The following is a 27,068-nucleotide window of genomic DNA, read 5'->3' as shown; positions in this document are numbered from 1 at the left end:
CTAAGAAAGTTAAGTGTGTCAATTAGAGGTGAGAATCTTTGGGCACCTCACAATTATTTGATTACGATTACAATTCAGGAGCTACGATTCGATTATTGATGCATCTTTAATTTATGTATATTGTTGTACTTTTACATTTCGTTTCGCTAAATAAGCGTTTATCACTTGCAACTTTTAAAAACAATGCATTTGTAATAATAAACAATCCAATCCAATCCAATCCACTCAGTTAAATTAATTCCTATTACATTTATGAACTTAATGTAAAAGTGTGCAAAACTGGAACATAAGTGCCCTATGATAAAGGAGCTGGTCGGATCTCTCAGTGAGATGGCTCGTTGCAGTCAGTCAAATTTTAGAACTGTCTGCATAACTTTATTTACAATAAATAAATTGATTATCGGTTACTGACGTTTACTAATCGATTTTATAATCGTCCATGTCCGATTTGAAGTACATCTTCTTTTTTTACACTTATTAGTATTATTTTTCAAGAGCAGGGGTGGGTATTTGAGTTCCTGTTGTACCTGATGTCTGCTGTATTATTGGCACAGATTATAAATATTAAATCTTTAGCTATGCTGATGTTAAATAGCAGACAGCATCAAAACATGATCTTAGATTGCCCATCTAACATGATATTACTACAAAGAAGGTCTCGGATTGGTGGATTGGATGTGGGTCCGAAGCAAAGACTGTTGAGAGAATGGAAAGAAAACGTTTAAATGTCTCGAAGTTCATTTAATAAGTTTTGTGGATTGGTGGAAGGAGTTTTAAGTATGAAGGAGAAGACGTTTGTTCGTGCCCTGATACCGCTTCAAATGAGGGTTGCTATTGTTCTGGACAAGCTTGCCAGTTGTGCAGAATACAGACGTATTTCTAATCAGTTTGCAGTGTGCAAATGTAGCGTGAAGAAGTTTGTCTACGCTTTCTTCTTTGCCTTTAAAGGGGAACTGCACTTTTTTGGGAATGTTGCCTATAGTTCACAATCATTATGAAAGACAAGACAACAGATGTATTTTTATTTTTAATTCATTCTAACTTGTAAATAGACGTAAATATAAGTCTGTATACAGCAGGGCCAATGGGAGGTCCTCTATTCCGCCCATAAAATCTAGGGGTGTAACGGTACGTGTATTTGTATTGAACTGTTTCGGTACGGGGGTTCCGGTTCGGTTCGGAGGTGTACCGAACGAGTTTCCACACGGACATATTAAGTAGCGTAACACACGTTGTGTAAACAATGCACACCGAGGCACAACACACGGCATCCTAGCAGCTAACGGGGTACGATAGACTGACCATACGTCCTCTTTTCACCGGACATGTCCTCTTTTGCGGAGCTGTCAGGGCGGAGTTTCTTAAATACGTCAAATGTCCGGCATTTTGAGTTAGGGTTGCGTGTATTTTCAATGTACGTTCAGGGTTAAGAAGGGGTTAAAAACAAAACAAATTGTGCGTGCAGCAGCATCCGTGAGGGAGGGGCAGAGACAGAGAGAGCGAGAGAGTTATGATAAACGCGCATGCGTCGACAGGCTCTGCTTTTTATCCATAGATTTATCAGATTTAATTTTTTTATTATCTATAGCAGGGGTGTCAAAAGTGTGCCCCGGAGGCCATTTGCGGCCCACAGCTAATGTTTTAAAGGCCCACGGCACATTCTAAAAATACTATTAAAGTAAACAAAAACATAACAAAAGTGAAATAAAAAAGCTTAAAGGTTAAATGTAATTTAAAAAAAGTTGCAATCTTGACTAATAAAACAAAGCTGTTTTTTTTTCCTTTCAAACTGTCATTGTTCAAAACATAATATTGAATCAAAATCAATGTTATTATGAATTATTGACCTATCCAAGGTTCCAATTACTTCACATCAAATATTCCACTAAGAAAATTATTTTTGGTGGAAGATTTTGCAAATTTAGTAAATAAATAACCCAAAAATTTATATTTTGTTGTTTTCTTACTGTACCGAAAATGAACCAAACCGTGACCTCTAAACCGAGGTACGTACCGAAATTTTTGTGTACCGTTAAAAATAAAACCCAGTAAAAAAAACATCCAAAAAGCGTCAACAATATTCCATTTTACGACTTCAATATTAACCAAGTATTAGTGATATTGTTATTATAAGCGCTGAATTAAGTCGGCATTCTCCATTTCCTAAGCAACCTTTTTGAAAAAATCTCTGTTTCTTTTCTTCTCCAATCAATGCACTTCAAAATGTTCCGCTTTTTTAATTTGTGAAGCAAATAAACAGTCTTCTCTTTATACCAGTTATTGTCTATGTTTTTACTGAACGGGACCTGCTTTCGGGTTATATCCCATGTGTTGAGATTGGCGCATGCGCGACACGAAGGGTCCTCTGCGGCGGCACATACCCACTAGAGAGATCTAGTTTTCAATCGCATACTCGGGGTGTGTTAATCCGACTTTTCAAAAATCAAATACGATGAGATTAGGTGTTTCTATGGTATAGGATGCCTTTTTTTCAGACCAATTTAGTGCATGGAAACAGTCAGTGAAGTAGTGAATATAAAAGTGCATAAGTTCATTTTTTTTCCCAACAGGGTATCGTATAAGTATCGAGAATCATGGAAATTCATACAATAGGTATTAGTATTACCAACTGAAAGTCTGGTATCGTGACAACCCTAGAATACAGAGTGCTAGTGTGTCTACTACTACTACAAATCAGCCTGAATAAAAGAAGAGAGCCGAGATAGTACTATCAACACACAAAACAGCCGTACCAAAAGGAACTCGGCACTCTTTGCTTTTAGGTTTGGATACATTATACTGGGATTCTATGAGAGTCAAACAGTACAAAAGATGACAGTCGAAGGCATTGAGCGGTGGGACACAGAGCGCTTTTAATAAGCCTTCTTGTTTTACAAAGCCAAAGCTGCCGTAGTTTTTGTTGTATTGGTTCTATTGTCGCTGTACACTGAGTAACACTGGGCTCTTTAACTTGACCTTTCACACTAATCCAATTCCTTTACTGACCAATAGTAAAAAAAATAGCAGTTTTGTTTCTGACAGGAAGTATTGTTTGACTGAGGTGATATTTGCTGTTGAAGGTGGTTTACAAAAGGGTAGTGAACTTTAACCACCTCGTTGGGTAACATAAATACAGTACGAGTACTATTATTTGAGATTTGTATCAAAAGCCTTCAGAAAAGACAATAATACTTGGTTTTCAGTATGGTAGAAGTGTATTGTATCATATTGGTTAGTTTGTTTAGTTAAATGTTCAGAGCTCAGAATATAGCTTTATTATGCCAGAGTTTGCAATGTTAGAATTCATTATATAGGCTTAAGGCAGTACATTTACTTTAACCATGCACATATACCTACAATTAGAAGAAAACTTAAATATGTTTTATACAGTATGTTACACATTACAGTGACTTGGGAGAGAGCCATCAAAGTCGCTTCGCTTTATTTTTCAGAAGCTTTTTGTGAAATTTAAGCTCATAAAAATAGCGGATTATAAAAATAACCACCATATCAAACCCTTCAGACAACCTTTTGCTTTGTGAAAGCTGCCATGGTGTTCTACAGTAAATGGGGTGTTCCCACAATCTAGTAAACAACATACTAGTATGCTAATTTTAAGATGAATGAATCAGTCATCAACTGTCTAGCTACTAATAAAGATCATTTATCAAATATAATGACTAAAATATGATTAAACCGGAATAGAGTTTGACTTTGAGTTTATTTCGAACATGCATGCATACAACATAATACACCACAATTTCCAGTTTCTCTATTCAACATGTTTGAAAAGGAGTAGGAAGAAGCTTATTTAATCCTACCCCTTTTCCTTTACATAGCAGTTGCTAAAACTTTTGTCCACTTCCTGTTCTCAATTTATTCACAATATACTCCATAAGTAATAACGATAAAAATAAATAAATAAATAAATAATAATTGGTGAAGTAAGTTATATTTCATATGGTGAGATGGGTAAGATTATCTTGAAAATGAATGGATGGATGAAATAAATTCAGAATGTTTATCATGGTTCTTCTTCTTTGTACTTTGTAAACACTTTAAGTTTGAAGAGTTTCTTGAAGTGGATCATATTAGTACATTGTTTGATTTATTTTGTTAATCCATTCCATAATATAACTCTACATACTGATATACTGAAGGTCTTAAGTGTTGTACGTGCATACAAATGTTTTATATTACATTTTTCTTTAAGATTATATTTCTCCTCTTTTGTTGAGAACAATTGTTGTATATTCTTGGGTAGCAGATTATATAGTTTGCTCGTGGAATTTCAGTATTTTCGATTCAATGAATAAAGGGTTTATATGTTCTCTATATCCAACATTATGTATTATTCTAACTGATCTTTTTTGTAACACCGTTCATGAATGAAGTGTACTTTTGTAGTTATTTACCCATATTCTGCACAATAACTCAGATATAGTAACACTAGCGAGCAGTAGAGAATATGAAGTGATTTTTGGTCTAGAACATGTTTTGCTTTATTCATCATTGACGTGTTTCTTGCTACTTTATGTTGTCTATTTCTTACATGAGATTTCCAGTTCAATTTATCATCAATCATCATACCTAGAAATTTAAATTTAATTTACTCTTTCAATTTCTATTCCGTCCATCTGTATTTATGTTTGACTTTCCCTTCTACCATTACCAAATAGCATTATTTTAGTTTTACTGAGATTCAAAGACAGTCTGTTTTTGTCAAACCATCTTTTTAATTTGTTCATTTCTTCTGTTATTATTTGTATTAGCTTCTGTGTGTTCTCTCCGGAACAAAACGCTGTTGTATCGTCCGCTAATCATACTAACTTTAAACCTTTTGTAACTTTACAAATGTCGTTCATATAGAGATTGAACAACTCTGGTCCTAGTATTGATCCCTGAGGTACACCACAGGATATATTTAGCGTTGTAGAGGTGTGTTCGCCTAGCTTCACGTATTGTTTCCTGTTGAACACATTAAAAGTGTTAAGGGTCATTTTATATACGGGTACAGCTCTGGTAATGGGTACATTCGCACCCACCTGCACAAATGTACTTCAAAATGTAACAATCACAATAAATGTTTAGTTTTTTTGTTTACTCGGGCATGCATTTATAATATGCATTAGTTTGACCATTTAAAAGCAACGATAATAAAAAGGAGATGCTTGGAAATAGCATAAAAATGCCCCAAAAACTTGGAAAAACATGATTCATAGCATTACTTTTTGGTGTAACCATCATGAGCGTTCTGTTCAGGTATATTTCTTTTATATTTTGATAAATCATCATAAATAGGTATTGATCAATATTTAAGCTGTGTGTATTTGATTTCAGTTTGCTTTTGACATCTTATTTAGAATTGTAGTTGAAACTTTTACAACCTTGTGTTGCGCTCATGATGGCGTAACCAAACTAGATTATTTTGAATATTTATTCCCTTTTTTACATTTAGAATATTTAAATATACTGTGTTTTATGCTTTTTTCTTTTTGGAACATGTACTATACATATAATACAATAAAGTCCCATATAAAATGATGTTTCTAGCAATACTTTAATTTTTGCCTTTGAAAGTAACACTCCAATGTCCATTAGTGGAGCTGTACACATATAGTCTTATATTCCTGTCAGTATAATAAATAGCTTCAACTAGTTAAATCACAGGCACAAACACATTTATATTTTTAAATTGATGGTCCAACGCTTAAAAAAAAGGGTTTTTATCAAGCTTCTTAATTATAAAAATGAAATTTCAGTAACAGTTGAGCCAACATTCTGGGGTTTCTATAATGGGTTAATGGACATGAGTGTCAAAGCACACCTGTAGGCTTTATAGTGGTAGCAGCTGATATGAATTATGATTGACTAATTCTCTTAAGTATTTTTTAAATGTTGCTATTTCTAAATGTGTGGTGTCATTTTTTAAGTCTTACCTGAATCGTCGAAAAAGCAGGAAATGTGCTTCCTCAATCCAAATATGGACTTTGGTCGTAAACCGTCCACGCCACTAAACACACACTCAAACACGAACACTCTGTAAACTGCCCTGCCGCCACGGTTACATTCCACCTTTCAACCTTCTTCCTCCGCTTCTTTTTTCACTTTGTTCAGTCCCGGTAAAAGCTGCCTGTTTTAATCCGAGGGAAAGGTGCCGTTGGCGGGTCGCCGGTCGCCAGTAGAGTGGTGAGCTGGTGGAAAATGCACGTGAGTGAACTGTTTCGTTTAAGATAATCGTCGGTGCAACAGCGACATCTGCAGGACACAGATGGAACAACAGGCGTATTTATATATACAGTCGTAGTCAAAAGTTTACATACACTTGTAAAGAACATAAACTCATGCCTGTCTTGACTTTCCAATCATTTCTACAACTCTTATTTTTTTTTGTGATAGAGTGATTGGAGCACATACTTGTTGGTCACAAAAAAAAAAAACATTCATGAAGTTTGGTTCTTTTATGAATTTATTATAGGTCTATGCTGGGTCAAAAGTATACATACAGCAATGTTAATATTTGGTTACATGTCCCTTGGCAAGTTTCACTGCAATAAGGCGCTTTTGGTAGCCATCCACAAGCTTCTGGTTGAATTTTTGACCACTTCTCTTGACAAAATTAGTGCAGTCCAGCTAAATTTGTTGGTTTTCTGACATGGACTTGTTTCTTCAGCATTGTCCACATGTTTAAGTCAAGACTTTGGGAAGGCCATTCTAAAACCTTAATTCTAGCCTGATTTAGCCATTCCTTTACCACGTTTGACGTGTGTGTTGGGGTCATTGTCCTGTTGGAACACCCAACTGCGCCCAAGACCCAACCTCCGGGCTGATGATTTTAGGTTGTCCTGAAGAATTTGGAGGTAATCCTCCTTTTTTATTGTCCCATTTAAAGCACCAGTTCCATTGGCAGCAAAACAGGCCCAGAGCATAATACTACCCATACTTGCCAACCCTCCCGAATTTTCCGGGAGACTCCCGAAATTCAGCGCCTCTCCCGAAAACCTCCCGGGACAAATATTCTCCCGAAAATCTCCCGATTTTCAGCCGGAGCTAGAGGCCACGCCCCCTCCAGCTCCATGCGGACCTGAGTGAGGACAGCCTTTTTTCACGACGGGAGGACAACAGGGTGACAAAAACTAAATCATCCAGACAAGAGATAAATTGTATTATTATGTTTATCTTACCTAAAAATACATATATTTATTAATTAAAAAAAAAAAAAAAACGAAATAAATTTGTTACTATATTTTGCTAAAAACATCAAAATTAATTGTATTTTTATTTGTATTTTTTCTGACTCCTTATTACATCCAGCCATAGAATTATACATTAAAATAAACACATTTGAAATAATTAATTTTAAATGGTCATAATAATTCATTTAAAATGACCATATTTAATTATTAAAATAATTGCTTGTTTATCAACAACTTTAGCATTTTATTCATTACATTTTGAAGCTCTCAGAAGCCAAGTTATGTTATATTCCTTAAGATTTATTTATGCAAGTTTGAAGTATCAATTATCTAAACACAGTTTTGTTTGCATATTTTCAGGATGTAGATATATATATATATATATATATATACATATATATATATATATATATATATATATATATATATATATATATATATATATATATATATATATATATGTATGAAATACTTGACTTGGTGAATTCTAGCTGTCAATATACTCCTCCCCTCTTAACCACGCCCCCAACCACGCACTGCCCCACCCCCGACCACGCCCCCACCCCCCACCTCCCGAAATCGGAGGTCTCAAGGTTGGCAAGTATGGTCTTGAGTTTCCAATAATTTCTACAACTCTTATTTTTTTTGTGATAGAGTGATTGGAGCACATACTTGTTGGTCACCAAAAAAAATATTCATGAAGTTTGGTTCTTTTATGAATTTATTATAGGTTTATGCTGGGTCAAAAGTATACATACAGCAATGTTAATATTTTTTTTATTTTTTTTATTGATTGAGACTTTTATTAGTAGGTTGCACAGCGAAGTACATATTCCGTACAATTGACCACTAAATGGTAACACCCGAATAAGTTTTTCAACTTGTTTAAATTGATTCATGATACAGATATATACTATCATATATACTATCATCATAATACAGTCATCACACAAGATAATCATCAGGGTGTATACATTGAATTATTTACATTATTTACAATTCGGGGTGTGGAGGGCGGGGGGGTAGGTTTGGTTGTTATCATCAGTCATCAACAATTGGGAACAGAGAAATGGATATTGAAACAGTGTAGGTCTGACTTGGTAGGATATGTACAGCAAGTAGTGGACATAGAGAGAGAGAGAGAGAGAGAGAGATCAGAAGGCATAAGAAAAATATCTGCATTTGATTGTTTACATTTGATTATTAACAACAATCCAGGGAGGGTGTTAGTTTAGGGTTGAAGTTGCCTGGAGGTGTACTTTTATTGCGGTTTTGAAGGAGGATAGAGATGCCCTTTCTTTTACACCTGTTGGGAGCGCATTCCACATTGATGTGGCATAGAAAGAGAATGAGTTTGTATCCAATAAATGCTTTAAAATGTAATATCGGAAATTATCGGTATCGTTTTTTTAATTATCGGTATCGTTTTTTGTTGTTGTTTTTTTTAATTAAATCAACATAAAAAACACAAGATACACTTACAATTAGTGCACCAATCCAAAAAACCTCCCTCCCCCATTTACACTCATTCACACAAAAGGGTTGTTTCTTTCTGTTATTAATATTCTGGTTCCTACATTATATATCAATATATATCAATACAGTCTGCAGGGATACAGTCCGTAAGCACACATGATTGTGCGTGTTGCTGGTCCACTAATAGTACTAACCTTTAGCAGTTAATATTACTCTTTTTCATTAATTACTAGTTTCTATATGTAACTGTTTTTATATTGTTTTACTTTCTTTTTTCTTTTTTTATCAAGAAAATGTTTTTAATTTATTTATCTTATTTTATTATTGTTTTTTAAAAGGACCTTATCTTCACCATACCTGGTTGTCCAAATTAGGCATAATAATGTGTTAATTCCACGACTATCGGTTGATATCGGTATCAGTAATTAAGAGTTGGACAATATCGGAATATCGAATATCGGCAAAAAAGCCATTATCGGACATCCCTAATATATATATATATATATATATATATATATATATATATATATATATATATATATATATATATATATATATATATATATATTAGAGATGCGCGGATAGGCAATTATTTCATCCGCAACCGCATTACAAAAGTCGTCATCCACCCGAACTAACATTTTATCAAATCCACACCCGCGCGCCACCCGCCAACCGCCCGTTGTTATATATCTAATATAGACAATGCAAGGCATTAGTGAGGTTAGAAAGCTTTTGCCTGTCAGAGAAAGGAGACTGATCCAATGCAGCAGAGACATTCAACGCGTGCCACGCATTAATATCTCTTGGCCACGCATTAGTGGCTAAGAGATATTAATGCGTGATAATATTATTTATCATTATTATAGTATTATTGTCATTTCAATTAAGAAAGTGTTGACTATTGTTGCCAATGCCCTCAGATTAGGAGTGCGTTCCATCCTCACACTTTGTGTGCGCAGTGGTAGCAAGCAGAACGATGCTTTTAAGAAGTTAAAAAAATGTTTTAGAAAGACTAGGCCTATATTTTCGTTAGGTAAAAAAAATGTTCTGAATTTACTTAAATGAATATTAACTTGTTAACGTTATAATGCTCAAATAGGGACGAGGGCGGGGTGCACAGTGAAACAGTGAACAATTTCGCGACAAAGATGAACCTTTATTGATTGATCTGCAGGCATGACAAAATATCAGACAATCTCCATTGTCAACGACAGGCAGGAAAATAAAGATAAACACATAGCCTATGTTCTAGGCATAGGCTCATACGTTTTTAAGTTGAAATAAAAAAATAAATAAAAAATGTGCCTCATAAGCCTTAGGCTGTCAATCACGCGGACAAACTTAAATTATACAATAACCTATGTATGTCATCCCTATTTAAACAAAAATAAATTAAATAAATAATCATAATAAATTACCTGCAACTTATTGGCCAAGGCAAATAGCTGGTCTTTTTCCCCCTGGTCTTTAGTATTCCCTTTTTTAGTTTGTCGTGTACCACGTTTGCTGCCGGCGTTGCCATCTTTTTTTTTTTTTTTTCTGTTGTGTTGTGTTGTGGTGTGCTGCAGTGCAGTGCTTGATGAATAATTGCCTGTTTCAAAGAGTGCTGCTCGTTTTTCGTATGTGGGTAACAACATTTAACTATGTATATATATTTCCGAATTGGTTCAACCGCCACCCACCCGATCTATTTAAAATCTATTTTTTTCGTCATGTCACCCGCCCGACCCGCAGATTATCCGCGGGCTCCGCGGTTGTGTCCGCAAACCGCGCATCTCTGATATATATATATATATATATATATATATATATATATATATATATATATATATATATATATATATTATTTGGGAATGTCGGGCAGGCCAGATTGTAAAGCTTAACGGGCCGCATGCAGCCTACTGGCCTTAATTTGCCCAGGTCTGAATTATAGTATTATGATTATTATTACACATAGTTTTCCTTAAGGATGATCATGCTTTTTTAGATGGTAAATCTTAAGCGTCTGCAATGACTTAATTGAGATTTAATCAAGGCCTCCAATCCACAACTGAAATCGTAGGAAAAAATGTAATTGATCCAAACATATCATACATCATAACAAAGACGTCCTGCAGCTTTCTTTACACGCTGCACTGAGTCAGGTGCCTGCAGGGTCCATATTCCACTTGTGGCTCCTCAGGTTTCTTTCCTGCTGATGTGAGGCACGTCTCCTTCCCGAGTAATTGAGGCTGTTTGGTTCACACGAGCTCGATATTGTGCGGGGCGCAGGAATAGCGATTAGAAGTCAGACTTTTGCTTGCGAGTGCAGCGACAGCATCTAAAATATCGATTCGCCTTCCACGTCGTTAATTTAATTTTGAACCTGAGCTTCATGTACGGGCAGACTGTCCTCAGGATGGAGAATATTTATGTTTATTTCACAAATTGCAAATCTTTCCTTCTCACAGTTCAATATTTGACCTTACCTAACCTACTTATTTATAGTGTTTGGTTCTATTGATGTGAGGATGCTGTATAACAGTACATTGAATGCTTCAGCTTCTGTCCAGCAGAGGGCAGCAAACCCCTCATTCGGTACTAAGGACTGTTGGAGCAGTTTTACAAGGGGCGCACTATCAGATATTGAGATCGGATACCAGCATAAAAAGGTAGCGGATGATATCGGCTTGCATTACTGGCCCTTTATTGAACAATATTGCAGTCTAACCTCGGATTTCCACTGGATGCGTAAAGGCTGCGGAACATCTCCGCCGTCCACCCGTCCCCACTTCTGTTTTCCGATGCACATTTTTGCAGGTAGCGAAGTAAAGCTGACTTTTACGAGATTCCGCCAATCCGCACGGGATCACGTGATAAGGGGAACTGTCCTCGAGCCAACCACAAACAGTTTATTCTGTTCGGCCTTTCGAGATACGCCTTAATTCACGGGGCCCCCACCCAATCAGGAGCCCACGATTTTGACGGCGGGATGCAATAACTGGTGTTCACGGCTGCTAATCACAGACTTTGTGTAGCGACTGTTTACTCTCTCTGGCTGTGTTGTTTTTTCCCCACTGCACGTACCTAAGTCGCCGGTCCGAGAGGCGAACGTGCTGACTACTGAGCTAAAAGCACAGGCAATCCCCAGCACTATTCTTGAAGTTGACGGGTGTGGAGAATGCATATATTTTTAAGAGTTCTTTCTTTATTCATAGTCATGTTTAAAGCAGCTAATATTTTCCCATGTGTACTCTTTTTGCTTGTATCTTATGTCCGCAAGTAAACTCTGTGCTTTGCCTTGAAGGGGTTGGAATGTGGGAGTATAGCATACTCCCTTTTTACCTTATCAGTATTAGAACAATGAGGCTGTATTCCTTTCTGGGCAGGGTGGGGGGCTGTTTTCGTTGTCTCTTCCCGTTTGATTTTCAGACCGCTTCTAGATGCCGCTATTAACGGACTGTAGGACTGGTCCCCTAAAGCTTTAGTAAAACTTGATAATATTCCTATTCTGTCTTGATGGTCCTTCTTACTCTGAATATATGTCATCTAAAAGAACTTGGGATTGACCAGTGACTTGTATTCCCTGAGAGGAAGACTGGTCAGACACAATTGCCTCTGTTACACTCGCACAGAGAATTATTTTTCAAATGGATGATATCTTTGCATTGTTGCTGTTCTGTTGAGTAAAATTATGATTTTTTTTTCCCCCCCCCCCCAAACTGTTGGTTTGGGAGGTAGAGGTGTTGTTGGCCCCCTTTTTTTATCGGAACATTTAAAAATAAGCTGATTACAGTAACTTCTGTCGGTTTTATTATTGCATTTCTGAGTCACTTTCTATGTTGCCATTGGAAATTGCAACATTACCTAGAGGGAGTTTGGCTGAGTCCGCTCTCAGTGCTGCTGGAGTGACAGCCAAGTGTTTGCATTAGGGATGTAACGATATCACAATGTTATATCACGGTCACTGTGACCAAAATTAGCATCGTTATTACAATCGCAATATTTTTGAATGTGCTTAAAAAGTACTAACATCCTTACTTAAAGCCATATTATTCTTTCTTTTTTGTTTCCTTTTATTTATTTATTTAAAAAAAATAAAAAATAAAAATCTACTCATTTGATAAGGAAATCATAACACAGGTACTGAGAAACAGACACCCCCCGCCCCCCTCAAAAAATAGAATAAATAAATAAACAACCATCCTACATTTTAGTCACAGTGGGTGTCAATGTACTGCCTTCCTCTTCACCACAAGCAGATAGAAAGATAGAAAATCAAATGAACTGAATAAAAAGAAAAAGTAAAAAAAGAAACAAAAAAAAATACATACAGGTTAGTCACACTTTTGAGGATCGCTGTATTACATTTATGCATACCGGGCACAACCCATAGGGGGCGTCATAATAATAAAAAATGACAGTCTATGACAGCAAAATGCTTGGTACCAGGGGCGTCACTAGCTTTTAAGGACAGGGGGGGCTTTGCCCCCAGGAGATGCACAGGATGCGAGTGAATGTTACGCACGAGCACAAAACTTCACAAACGGCTAACAAAGACTTAGAAATTATTCATTGTTATTATTATTATTTTTAAAAAATGCACGGGATGAAATGAAATGCTCCCCGGGACGATGGCTTTTAACCATATATTTTCTTTTTCTTTTTATGTATTTATTCATTTTACATTTTATATTAAATGTCTTGGTTTTTCCTCCCTCTGAAAATCCTATTAAATGTTTAACAAGCCATCCTATAATAATAAAACAGCTATTAATGTAACAATACAATAAAACAAATATATTTAATGATGTTTTTTTTTTCATTATTTTAACAATAGGCTTATGTATATTACTTTATATAGATTCTACAAGAAACACAAAACTTAAAAAATAAATGATTTACAATTGCACACACAAGGTTTTGTGCAGCTTCACTCATTGTAAAGGAAGATAATGTGCTTCGAACACCTGCAGGACCGCAAGCAAGGTCGCAGAGAAAATGCGGGCTGGAATTTGAGTGATGTGGGCATTTTCTAAATGAACAAGTGGAATGGATTGGATACGGACGCACGAAAGGGGCTCTCTACCTTACGCTACGAAGTGAGGGGAAACTGAGTGAATAATAACAGGTTATATGATTATTTATTTAAACTCATTTTTGGGCCACTTTATAATGAATATGTCGGCATTTATTTGTAAAAAAAAACCACTAAATTATTTAGGGGGGCTTAAGAATATTTTAGGGGGGCTTGATCCCCCCTAAAATAGGCCTAACAACGCCAATGCTTGGTACAAAGTATTTTTTATTGTAAATGTTTAAAATGCTGCAGTACATTTGATGTTATAGTTCATACAGAGGGCGTAAAGAAAACAATAAAATGAATGAAAAATAATTTCATTTCAAATTTATCCACATCTAATTTTTAAGGCGGTGCGACTTTATTTTATTTTGTAGTAGTGGCGACTTTTTTCCGGTCAACTTCCTTTGTTTTGACTTGTATCGAAATGCGCATGCGAGTAACGTCGAGGCCATATTGGAGTTTTGATAAAAATCACATTTTACTTGCAGTGTAAACATCCATCCATCTATTTTATACCGCTTGTCCCCTGGAAAAAAAAGTCGGATAAAAAAAATATATATTTTATTTTGTAGTAGTGGCGACTTCCTCCCGGTCAACTTCCTTTATTTTCACTTGTATCGATTCGAAGTGCGCATGTGAGTAACGTCGAGGCCACATTGGAGTTTTGATAAAAATCACATTTTACTTGCAGTGTAACCATCCATCCATCCATCCATTTTATACCGCTTGTCCCCTGGAAAAAAAAGTCGGATAAAAATTTTTAAAAAAAATTTCTTTTATTTTGTAGTAGTGGCGACTTCCTCCCGGTCAACTTCCTTTTGTTTTCACTTGTATCGAAATGCGCATGCGAGTAACGTCGAGGCCACATTGGAGTTTTGATAAAAATCACATTTTACTTGCAGTGAAAACATCCATCCATCCATTTTATACCGCTTGTCCCCTGGGAAAAAAAGGATTAAAAAAAAAACGACTTTTATTTTATTTTGTTGTAGTGGCGACTTCCTCCCGGTCAACTTCCTTTGTTTTCACTTGTATCGAAGTGCGCATGCGAGTAACGTCGAGGCTACATTGGAGTTTTGATAAAAATCACATTTTACTTGCAGTGTATACATCCATCCATCCATTTTATACCGCTTGTCCCCTGGAAAAAGTGGGATAAAAATAAAAAACTTTTATTTTATTTCGTAGTAGTGGCGACTTCCTCCCGGTCAACTTCCTTTGTTTTCACTTGTATCGAAATGCGCATGCGAGTAACGTCGAGGCCACGTTGGAGTTTTGACAAAAATCACATTTTACTTGCAGTGTAAACATCCATCCATCCATTTTATACCGCTTGTCCCCTGGAAAAAAAGTCTGATAACAAAAAAAAAACCGATTTGTGTAAGGATCGCTGTATTTTATATTTATGAGTACCGGGCACAACCCATAGGGGGCGTCATAATAATAATAAAAAATGACAGTCTATGACAGCAAAATGCTTGGTACAAAGTATTTTTATTATAAATGTTTAAAATGCTACAGTACATTTGAGGTTATAGTTCATACAGAGGGCGTAAAGAAAACAAACGGTAACAAAAATAAATATATCTGCACGGTGAGATATGTTTTGGGGGAACTTGAAAGGAAACAATGTTAGATGTGACTGAGAAACAGTCAGTGGATGAAGTAGAGAGGGATGCGTCCCTCACGGTCGTCAGCCTGGAAATAAAACTGCCCTGGGATCAGTTTCCCCGCAACACAAAAACATGTTAGTAAAAGTACAATCTGTGGCGTCTCAGCCCGGTGGTTAAGTCTTGGACGTCATGGGCCACAGACTGAAAACAGCAATGGCTCAAACCCAAAGCGTCCTCACCATGTTTGCACCCAGCGATCCATTAGTGACACGTTTGACAGTGTTCATAAACAGAGAGAGAGAGATTGTCACTGTAACTGAGCATTGTTGACTCATTTACTCAACATTACAATACTGCTTGTTCCGTTTATATCCACAGTTTCGATCACTTTAGGAAACAAAAAAAGAAAAGAAAAAAAGGCGGGACAAAAAAAAAAAAAAAAAAAAAGGCGGGACAAAATAGTGTCAAATAAGGAGGGAGTCCCTCTGTTGATGGAGAAAAGTGCCAGTTGGGCCACAAAGTTCATCGTTGATCCTTCATAGTGTCTCGTTATTGCAGCGGTTTCCTTCTCTTGCCGGATTGTTAAAGCCTGTCTGTGTGTGTGTGCATATGTGTGTGTGTGTGTGTGTGTGTGTGTGTGTGTGTGTGTGTGTGTGTGTGTGTGTGTGTGTGTGTGTGTGTTAGTTTTAATGCGCATTTTGAAATGTGCAGCGTTCTTCTACGCGAGGCTTCTCTGTCTGGTCTTTATCCTCGGGTACAGCTGCAAGACACAAGAGCACTCGTAAAGCAGACTATCAAAATAAAAGAGTTACAGTGTCTCACAAGAGTGAGCACATTTGTCACGTGTTTACTACTTTTTTATTTTATTTTACAACAGTACTATATATCTTCTCAAAGGACAACACCATACACATGAAACTTGGACATAGAGTACATAGTTACTCTCTTTACCGTGTAAAACTTTTGTTACTGATTAAATGAGATGATTTCTGTTGTTTTTTTATATGAAAGATAATACTTGACCTAAAGCTAAATATTATGGATACCACTTCATATGATCCCAAAATCCTTTGTGACACATATTGCACACGCACACTGCAAAAACTGAAATCTAAGTAAGATTAAATATCTCAAATAAGGGTGATATTTGCTTATTTTCTGTCTGATAAGATAACTCTTCTCACTAAGCAGATTTTATGTTAGAGTGTTTTACTTGTTTTAAAGGGGAACATTATCACCAGACCTATGTAAGCGTCAATATATACCTTGATGTTGCAGAAAAAAGACCATATATTTTTTAAACCGATTTCCGAACTCTAAATGGGTGAATTTTGGCGAATTAAATGCCTTTCTAATATTCGCTCTCGGAGCGATGACGTCACAACGTGACGTCACATCGGGAAGCAATCCGCCATTTTCTCAAACACCGAGTCAAATCAGCTGTTATTTTCCGTTTTTTTCGACTGTTTTCCGTACCTTGGAGACATCATGCCTCGTCGGTGTGTTGTCGGAGGGTGTAACAACACGAACAGGGACGGATTCAAGTTGCACCAGTGGCCCAAAGATGCGAAAGTGGCAAGAAATTGGACGTTTGTTCCGCACACTTTACCGACGAAAGCTATGCTACGACAGAGATGGCAAGAATGTGTGGATATCCTGCGACACTCAAAGCAGATGCATTTCCAACGATAAAGTCAAAGAAATCTGCCGCCAGACCCCCATTGAATCTGCCGGAGTGTGTGAGCAATTCAGGGACAAAGGACCTCGGTAGCACGGCAAGCAATGGCGGAAGTTTGTTCCCGCAGACGAGCGAGCTAAACCCCCTGGATGTCTTGGCTCACACCGTCCCAAGATGATCAAGAGAAGAATATCGACCCTAGCTTCCCTGGCCTGCTGACATGAAGGTATGTCTACAGAATATATTCATTGATGAACATTGGGCTGTCTGCACTCTCAAAGTGCATGTTGTTGCCAAATGTATTTCATATGCTGTAAACCTAGTTCATAGTCGTTAGTTTCCTTTAATGCCAAACAAACACATACCAATCGTTGGTTAGAAGGCGATCGCCAAATTCGTCCTCGCTTTCTCCCGTGTCGCTGGCTGTCGTGTCGTTTTCGTCGGTTTCGCTTGCATACGGTTCAAACCGATATGGCTCAATAGCTTCAGTTTCTTCTTCAATTTCATTTTCGCTACCTGCCTCCACACTACAACCATCCGTTTCAATACATTCGTAATCTGTTGAATCGCTTAAGCCGCTGAAATCCGAGTCTGAATCCGAGCTAATGTCGCTATATTTTGCTGTTCTATCCGCCATGTTTGTTTGTGTTGGCATCACTATGTGACGTCACAGGAAAATGGACGGGTGTATATAACGATGGTTAAAATCAGGCACTTTGAAGCTTTTTTTAGGGATATTGCGTGATGGGTAAAATTTTGAAAAAAACTTCGAAAAATATAATAAGCCACTGGGAACTGATTTTTAATGGTTTTAACCCTTCTGAAATTGTGATAATGTTTCCCTTTAAGGGTTTTGGTCCTAAAGGATCTCAGTAAGATATTACAGCTTGATTTGATGACCTATATATGCTTGAAACTAGAATATCAACTGTTGCAAAGCTGTGTCATCAACACTCACCAGTAGAGATGTCGATAAATGCTTTAAAATGTAATATCGGAAATTATCGGTATCGGTTTCAAAAAGTAAAAAGTATGACTGTTTAAAACGCCGCTGTGTACACGGACTTAGGGAGGAGTGCGGCGCGCCAATAAACCTTAAAGGCACTGCCTTTGCGTGCCGGCCCAATCACATAATATTTACAGCTTTTCTCACACACAAGTGAATGCAACACATTCTTGGTCAACAGCCATACAGGTCACACTGAGGGTGGCCGTATAAACAACTTTAACACTGTTACAAATATGCGCCACACTGTGAACCCGCACCAAACAAGAATGACAAACACATTTCGGGAGAACATCCGCACCGTAACACAACAGAACAAATACCCAGAACCCCTTGCAGCACTAACTCTTCCGGGACGCTACAATATACACCCCCCGCTACCCCCTACACCAGGCCTGGGCAATTATTTTGACTCGGGGGCCACATTTAGAGAAAAAAATTTGTCTGGGGTAATACAAAACCTCACAATAATGTCTGATTGAATGCTAAAAACGTTATGACAGACCGCCTTAAAAAAACCTAATGTAATTTTTCATTTTTCTATGAACGATAAAACACTGAATATTGACAAAATATGAACGTCACACCCCCTTTCGATCGACATATTTTACAACTGAGTGAAACGCGACAAAAATGCAGCAAACAGTGAAATATGAACGCGAAGGGTACAAAATAAACCCACCTACAATCTGATATAAGCTTTAGAACTTTGTTGTGAAAATCTCCTTCCGTGTCTGTGGAAACGCTTCCCACCCACACTGCTTGGTGCCTCGTCTGAGCTGCTGTGACGTAGATCACCATAGTAACTAATTAGATGACCATAGTAACTAGTATATCATCCAAAAGCGCAGATTCCAACCATTGAAATACTTTGTATAGTTGAAGACTTACGGCCAGTAGAAAACATCACTCCACATCATAATGGCAGCTACACTTTCCATCTTAAAGATCTAAAATAAAATATTTGGGAATGTCCGGCGGGCCAGATTGAAAAGCTTAACGGGCCTTAATTTGCCCAGGTCTGCCCTACACCCACCCTCCCCCCACCTCAACCTCCTCATGCTCTCCCAGGGAGAGCATGTCCCAAATTCCAAGCTGCTGTTTTGAGGCATGTTAAAAAAAATAATGCACTTTGTGACTTCAATAATAAATATGGCAGTGCCATGTTGGCATTTTTTTTCCATAACTTGAGTTGATTTATTTTGGAAAACCTTGTTACATTGTTTAATGCATCCAGCGGGGCATCACAACAAAATTAGGCATAATAATGTGTTAATTCCACGACTGTATATATCGGTATCGGTTGATATCTGAATCGGTAATTAAGAGTTGGACAATATCGGAATATCGGATATCGGCATACTTGCCAACCTTGAGACCTCCGATTTCGGGAGGTGGGGGGTGGGGGCGTGGTCAGGGGTGGGGCATGGCGTGGTTGGGGGCGTGGTTAAGAGGGGAGGAGTATATTGACAGCTAGAATTCACCAAGTCAAGTATTTCATACATATACACACACATATATATATATATATATATTAGAGATGCGCGGTTTGCGGGCACAACCGCGGAGTCCGCGGATTATCCGCGGATCGGGCGGATGAAATTAAAAAAAATTAGATTTTATCCGCGGGTCGGGTCGGGCGATTGAAAAAAAAAAAAAAGATTTTAAATAGATTCAGGCGGGTGGCAGTTAAACCAATTCGGAAATATATATACATAGTTAAATGTTGTTACCCACATACGAAAAACGAGCAGGCACCTGCTGCATATGCCACAACAGAAGAAAAAAAAAAAAAGAGATGGACACTTTTACGGAGCGGAGAAGGGACGCCTCGCCGGGGTCCGGGACCGAGGCCCCTTCCCCCGAGAGGGCCCCACCGGGAGCCGTAGCTGAGGCGATCCGCGAGAAGGGCCCGACGCACGTCCAGGGTCACCACCGCGCCCACCGCACCGACACCCCGCCTCGTCCACCTTCGCCGCGGCCGGCGTCACGCGCAGCAGGTAAGCAGCTTACCTACCCGCCACCCCCGTGGCCGGGGGCTCGTAACAGGGGTCACTCCACGCGCTCCGCCCGCGCAGCTTACCTGCCCGCCACCCCCGTTGCCGGGGGCGCGTAACAGGGGTCACTCCGCGCGCAGTGCGCTCACGAAAGGGGTGGGGCTCACCCTGGTTGATAAAGACAGCAGGACGGTGGCCATGGAAGTCGGAACCCGCTAAGGAGTGTGTAACAACCCACCTGCCGAATCAACTAGCCCTAAAAATGGATGGCGCTGGAGCGTCGGGACCATACCCGGCCGTCGCCGGCAGCGAGACGCGCTTGGAGGTGCGCTCAGCGCGGCTCCCATAGGATTGCGCACTGGTGTGCGTCTGGGCCGTGACAGCGTGGCACGCGAATGTCTGTGCTGCATTGGATCAGTCTCCTTTCTTTAACAGGCAAAAGCTTTATAACCTCACTAATGCCTTGCATCGTCTATATTAGATATATAACAACGGGCGGGTGCGGTTCTGATCAAATGTTAGGTCGGGTGGATGGCGGATGGTTGACGACTTTCTGATGCGGTTGCGGATGAAATAATTGCCTATCCGCGCATCTCTAATATATATATATATATATATATATATATTTATTTATCTACATCCTGAAAATATGCAAACAAAACTGTGTTTAGATAATTGATACTTCAAACTTGCATAAATAAATCTTAAGGAATATAACATAACTTGGCTTCTGAGAGCTTCAAAATGTAATGAATAAAATGCTAAAGTTGTTGATAAACAAGCAATTATTTTAATAATTAAATATGGTCATTTTAAATGAATTATTATGATCATTTAAAATTAATTATTTCAAATATGTTTATTTTAATGTATAATTCTATGGCTGGATGTAATAAGGAGTCAGAAAAAATACAAATAAAAATACAATTAATTTTGATGTTTTTAGCAAAATATAGTAAACATTTATTTTTTTATTAATAAATATATTTATTTTTAGGTAAGATAAACATAATAATACAATTTATCTCTCGTCTGGATGATTTAGTTCTTGTCACCCTGTTGTCCTCCCGTCGTGAAAAAAGGCTGTCCTCACTCAGGTCCGCATGGAGCTGGAGGGGGCGTGGCCTCCAGCTCCGCCTGAAAATCGGGAGATTTTCGGGAGAATATTTGTCCCGGGAGGTTTTCGGGAGAGGCGCTGAATTTCGGGAGTCTCCCGGAAAATTCGGGAGGGTTGGCAAGTATGGATATCGGCAAAAAAGCCATTATCGGACATCTCTAATTTCTATAGTTCTTGACTTGAGAAATGTGTTTCTAAAGTGTTTGGTTAGAGTGTCCGCCTTGAGATCGGTAGGTTGTGAGTTCAAACCCTGGCCGAGTCATACCAAAGACTCCCAGGGGGTGATCAAGGGTGATGAGTCAAATGCAGAGAATAATTTCACCACACCGAGTGTGTGTGTGTGACAATCATTGGTACTTTAAATTAACTTATTCTCTGGCAGACCAGGTGTGTATGAGGTGTGTTAAAGCAGTTTCAATGCCATCTACTGGACGGAGTTGGGATTCACAGACATTTTTAATGCGTTCATGAGCTAAGGCACGGGTCGGCAACCCGCGGCTCTAGAGCCGCATTTAGCGCCGCCCTAGTGGCTCTCTGGAGGTTTTTCAAAAATGTATGAAAAATGGAAAAAGATGAGGTTGAAAACATTTTTTGTTTTGTTTTAATATGGTTTCTGTAGGAGGACAAACATGACACAAACCTCCCTAATTGTTATAAAGCACACTGTTTGTATTAAACATGCATCACTGACTCAAGTATTTGGCGAGCGCCGTTTTGTCCTACTAATTTTGGCGGTCCTTGAACTCACCGTAGTTTGTTTACATTTATAACTTTCTCCGACTTTCTAGGACGTGTTTTATGCCACTTCTTTTTCCGTCTCATTTTGTCCACCAAACTTTTAACGTTGTGCGTAAATGCACAAAGGTGAGCTTTGTTGATGTTATTGACTTGTGTGGAGTGCTAATCAGGCATATTTGGTCACTGCATGACTGCAAGCTAATCGATGCTAACATGCTATTTAGGCTAGCTTTATGTACATATTGCATCATTATTCCTCATTTGTAGCTATATTTGAGGTCATTTAGTTTCCTTTAAGTCCTCTTAATTCAATTTATATCTCATGACACACTATCTGTATGTAATATGGCTTTTAATTTTTTGCGGCTCCAGGCAGATTTTTTTTGTTGTATTTTTGGTCCAATATGGCTCTTTCAACATTTTGGGTTGCCGACCCCTGAGCTAAGGTAAAAAAAAATGATTTCAAGTAGTGAATTGTGAAGTGAATTATATTTATATAGCGCTTTTCTCTAGTGACTCAAAGCGCTTTTACATAGTGAAACCCAATATCTAAGTTACACTTAAACCAGTGTGGGTGGCACTGGGAGCAGGTAGGTAAAGAGTCTTGCCCAAGGACACAACGGCAGTGACGGGGATCAAACCTGGAATTCTCAAGTTGCTGGCATGGCCACTCTATCAACCAAGCTATACCGCCCTGTACATTGTTATACTTTTGCAATATTGTTCCTTGAGATAATAATAACAACATGCTTACCCCAAGAAGGTTCCGGGGAATGTAGCCCTCGTTGTCTCCAAGGCGTGCCCACCACCACTCAATCTCATCCTCGTCCTCTCTGCGGATGATAGTCATGCAGTCGCCCTCGCGGAACGACAGCTCGTCGGGGTTTTCCCCCGTGAAGTCCCACAGGGCGTAGACCACCCCCCTGTTCATGATGCCCATCTTCTCTTGAACACCTAGCCGCGTACACAAAACCACGCTTAAGTGGACACGCCCGTGCAGAATAAAGAGTAGGAATGGAACATTCCCACTGACCGTAGAGGAACTGGGAGCACTGGGTGTAGCCTTCCTCCATCTCCTCGCATTTATCGGCCGCCGTCTGCATGTCGCTGTATGTCGTATTGAAGACGGCAGCGGCGGATTCCACCAAGAACTTGCAGACTTGCACGTTGTTGCAGGAGGCGGCGCAGTGAAGAGGCGTCCTGATGAGTCCAAAAAAATGATTAAAAGGTGAGAGGGAGAGAAAATACATCTGGAAAAATCCTTCAAAATATGCTTCCTAAGTAGCACTTAAGCTCGGAGGTTGAATTATGAAGAGAATGTGAAGAGTTATTTTCTTATTGACCCTCGACACGTTCTGAAAATGATATAAATCCATTATTGAGGTATATTAGACTATTTCTTTGTCACCTGTAATACAAAAGCAAAGTTGTTTTGCCCCCCAAATAGAATATACTGATGCATTAAATTGGTGTTACTATTAGAGATCTCCGATAATCCGATATTGTCCAACTCTTAATTACCGATTCCGATATCAACCGATACCGATATATACAGTCGTGGAATGAACACATTATTATGCCTAATTGTGTTGTGATGGCCCGCTGGATGCATTAAACAATGTAACAAGGTTTTCCAAAATAAATCAACTCAAGTTATGGAAAAAAATGCCAACATGGCACTGCCATATTTATTATTGAAGTCACAAAGTGCTTTTTTTTTTTTAACATGCCTCAAAACAGCAGCTTGGAATTTGGGACATGCTCTCCCTGAGAGAGCATGAGGAGGTTGAGGTGGGCGGGGTTGGGGTTTATGTTGTGCTACGGTGCGGATGTTCTCCCGAAATGTGTTTGTCATTCTTGTTTGGTGTGGGTTCACAGTGTGGCGCATATTTGTAACAGTGTTAAAGTTGTTTATACGGCCACCCTTTTTTACATTTAAAAATGTAATTTAAAACATTTGTATGCACGTACAACACTTAAGACCTTCAGTATATCAGTATGTGGAATTAAATTATAGAATGGATTAAGCAAAGCAATCAAACAATGTACTAATATGATCCACTTCAAGAAACTCTTCAAGCTTAAAGTGTTTACAAAATACAAAGAACAAGAACCATGACAAACATTCTCAATTTATTTCATTCATCCATTCATTCATTCATTCATTCTCAAAATAAACTTACTTATCTCATCATATGAAATATGACTTACTTCACCAATTATTATTATTAAATTATTATTATTTATTTATTTTTATTGTGATTACTTATATTGTGAATAAATTGTGAACAGGAAGTGAACAAAAAGTTTTAGCAACTGTTATGTAAAAAGGGGTAGGATTAAATAAGCTCTGCTTCTTCCTACTCCTTTTCGAACATGTTGAAATAAGAAACTGGAAATTGTGATGCATTATGTTGTATGCTTGCATGTTCGAAATAAACTCAAACTCAAACCCTCAGTGTGACCTGTATGGCTGTTGACCAAGTATGCGTGCATTCACTTGTGTGTGTGAAAAGCCGTAGATATTATGTGATTGGGCCGGCACGCAAAGGCAGTGCCTTTAAGGCACGCCCCTAATATTGTTGTCTGGGTGGAAATCGGGAGAAATTCGGGAGAATGGTTGCCCCGGGAGATTTTCGGGAGGGGCACTGAAATTCGGGAGTCTCCCGGGAAAATCGGGAGGGTTGGCAAGTATGACTGGGAGACGCAACTGCTCTGTACTTCTCCCTACGTCCGTGTACCACTCCGTACAGCTGCGTTTTAAAAAGTCATACATTATACTTTTTGAAACCGATACCAATAACATTTTAAAGCATTTATCGGCCGATAATATCGGCAGTCCGATATTATCGGACATCTCTAGTTACTATGCAAAATTAGGGTTGTCCCGATACCAATATTTTGGTACTGGTACCAAAATTTATTTTTGATACTTTTTCTAAATAAAAGGGACCACAAAAAATGGCATTATTGGTTTTATTTTAACAAAAAAAACGTAGGGTACATTAAACATATGTTTCTTATTGCAATCCAAGAACAAGTTTGTCCTTAAATAAAATAGTAAACATACAAGACAACTTGTCTTTTAGTAGTAAGTAAACAAACAAAGGCTCCTAATTAGTTTGCTGACATATGCAGTAACATATTGTGTCATTTATCATTTTATTATTTTGTCAACATTATAAAGGATAATCTGTAAAATGGACCTCTAAAGGCTTAGTTGGCCACATGCGTGGACAGCACCTTTTAGCTCTTATTTCCAAAATTGTGTACACTACTGAATCGGGGTCTTGTGGACACTTATACTGCCATCTGGTGGTGTCAGAAGAATATAACATACAATGGAATTTGGAAAAAAAAGTGTAAAAAACAGAATCAGCATGTCACTAAACATGAAGTACACGTTTGTGTACTTATGGACTAAGTACATCATATCAAAAGATGATTCTTAGTTGTTATTCTAATTAGGGTCCAATAAGCCCAAATAGCAAAGAGAAATTAAAAAAAGCATGTCAACAAACAGCTTGGGCCTTAAGAGGTTAAGATAAAAAGGTGAAATAACTGAAAATATGTTTTGTATTCTATTTTCTTCAAAATAGCCATCCTTTGCTCTGATTACGGTTTTGCACACTCTTGGCATTCTCCCGATGAGCTTCAAGCACACCTGTGAAATGAAAACCATTTCAGGTGACCACCTCTTGAAGCTCATCGAGAGAATGCCAAGAGTGTGCAAAGCAGTAATCACAGCAAAGCGTGGCTATTTTGAAGAAACTAGAATATAAAACATGTTTTCAGTTATTTCACCTTTTTTTTGTTAAGTATATAACTCCACATGTGTTCATTCACAGTTTTAATGCCTTCAGTGACAATCTACAATGTAAATTGTCATGAAAATAAAGAAAATGCATTGAATGAGAAGGTGTGTCCAAACTTTTGGCCTGTACTGTACATACCAGTTAGGATGATCATTTAAAAACAAATTAATAAACTCATGTGCTGAAACTGCAGTTGTTGTGATTCATTTCCTCTGCCTTCAATGCAAATAATTATATGTTAATAAAATTATTATGCTATCCCAATATGTACTATTACTGGCTATAATGCAAGCAATTTGACACAATTAGAAAAGTACATTGATTATTAATGACTTTTTAAATACTGCACCTATGTCTAAGTATTTGTTTTGTTTTAGTTGTCTAAGTTTTTTTGTACTTTTTGATTACCGTTGCTAATTGTGCAGGACGACAAGAAACCTCGACTCACCACCCGTCGCTGTCTGCAGCGTTGACGTTGACGCCGAACTGAACGAGAAACTTGACGATCTCGGTGTGTCCGGCGCAGACCGCGTTGTGTAGTGCAGTGATGCCTTCATCGTTGGGCTGGCTGGGGTCCTCCACCTGGGTATAGGAAATCAAATGGAATTGAATAACACAACTAAATTATAAAACAAATAAAACACCGTATTTTCCGGACCATAAGGCGCACTGCCCATGAATGGTCTATTTTCAATCTTTTTTTCATATATAAGGCGCACCAGATTATAAGGCGCAATAAAGGAGTCATATTATTATTATTTTTCTAAATGTAAAACACTTCCTTGTGGTCTACATAACATGTAATGGTGGTTCTTTGGTCAAAATGTTGCATGGATTATGTTTTACAGATCATCTTCAAGTCGCTTTCTGGCAGTCGCTTCAGGATGCGCCGTTTTGCGGGCGGTCTTATTTACGTGGCTCACCTTCGGCGGCGTCTTCTCGCTGTCATCTTTGTTGTAGTGGTGTAGCGTGCAAGGACGGGGATGGAGGAAGTGTCAAAAGATGGAGCTAACTGTTTTAATGACATTCAGACTTTACTTCAATCAATAACGGAGCAGCATCTTCTCATCCGGAAACAACAACAAGTTCCCGTGAAAAAACGTCCGACCGGAACTCTCTAATAACTAAAGTTCCTTGGGTGAATAATGTAAACTCACTACACCGGTATGTTTTAGCGCTTTCATGATGAGTTTACCGACAGATATAAGTAAGTACTTTACACTACTTTATATTACAAATGGCAACAGTGGAGGATGAATGTCCCATAACAAGAAGATAGAGGAAAAAGAAGAAGCTTATCGACTACGGTTTCGGCAAAGACTACAAAGGCGGACGCGCGCAACTTTTCAGGCTTTATGCAGATCCCA

At 38.3% G+C, this 27,068-nt stretch overlaps 2 protein-coding genes across 3 annotated transcripts in view; both read right to left on the bottom strand.

Annotated features, from left to right (window-relative positions):
• Positions 1–6,238, bottom strand: part of LOC133588216 (semaphorin-4G-like) — a 65,240-nt gene extending 59,002 nt beyond the window's left edge. Inside the window, exon 1 of the mRNA XM_061940860.1 lies at positions 5,940–6,238. The gene's annotated coding sequence lies outside the window, so the exon portion shown is untranslated. The remainder of the gene's footprint in view (positions 1–5,939) is intronic.
• Positions 6,239–15,212: 8,974 nt separating this feature from the next.
• The window catches only part of tp53bp2a (tumor protein p53 binding protein, 2a), an 81,969-nt gene continuing 70,113 nt past the window's right edge, over positions 15,213–27,068 (bottom strand). For both annotated transcript variants that reach the window (XM_061940695.1, XM_061940771.1), the window contains 4 exons: positions 26,150–26,283; positions 22,920–23,086; positions 22,641–22,840; positions 15,213–16,110 (listed from right to left, as the gene is read on the bottom strand). In XM_061940695.1, the coding sequence (XP_061796679.1) occupies positions 16,069–16,110; positions 22,641–22,840; positions 22,920–23,086; positions 26,150–26,283 (543 nt within the window). In that variant the 3' untranslated portion in view covers positions 15,213–16,068. The remainder of the gene's footprint in view (positions 16,111–22,640; positions 22,841–22,919; positions 23,087–26,149; positions 26,284–27,068) is intronic.

This window comes from Nerophis lumbriciformis, linkage group LG02 (genome assembly GCF_033978685.3).
Source record: "Nerophis lumbriciformis linkage group LG02, RoL_Nlum_v2.1, whole genome shotgun sequence".
In the NCBI taxonomy this organism is placed as follows: domain Eukaryota; kingdom Metazoa; phylum Chordata; class Actinopteri; order Syngnathiformes; family Syngnathidae; genus Nerophis; species Nerophis lumbriciformis.
This window is presented reverse-complemented; position numbering and strand designations above follow the sequence as displayed.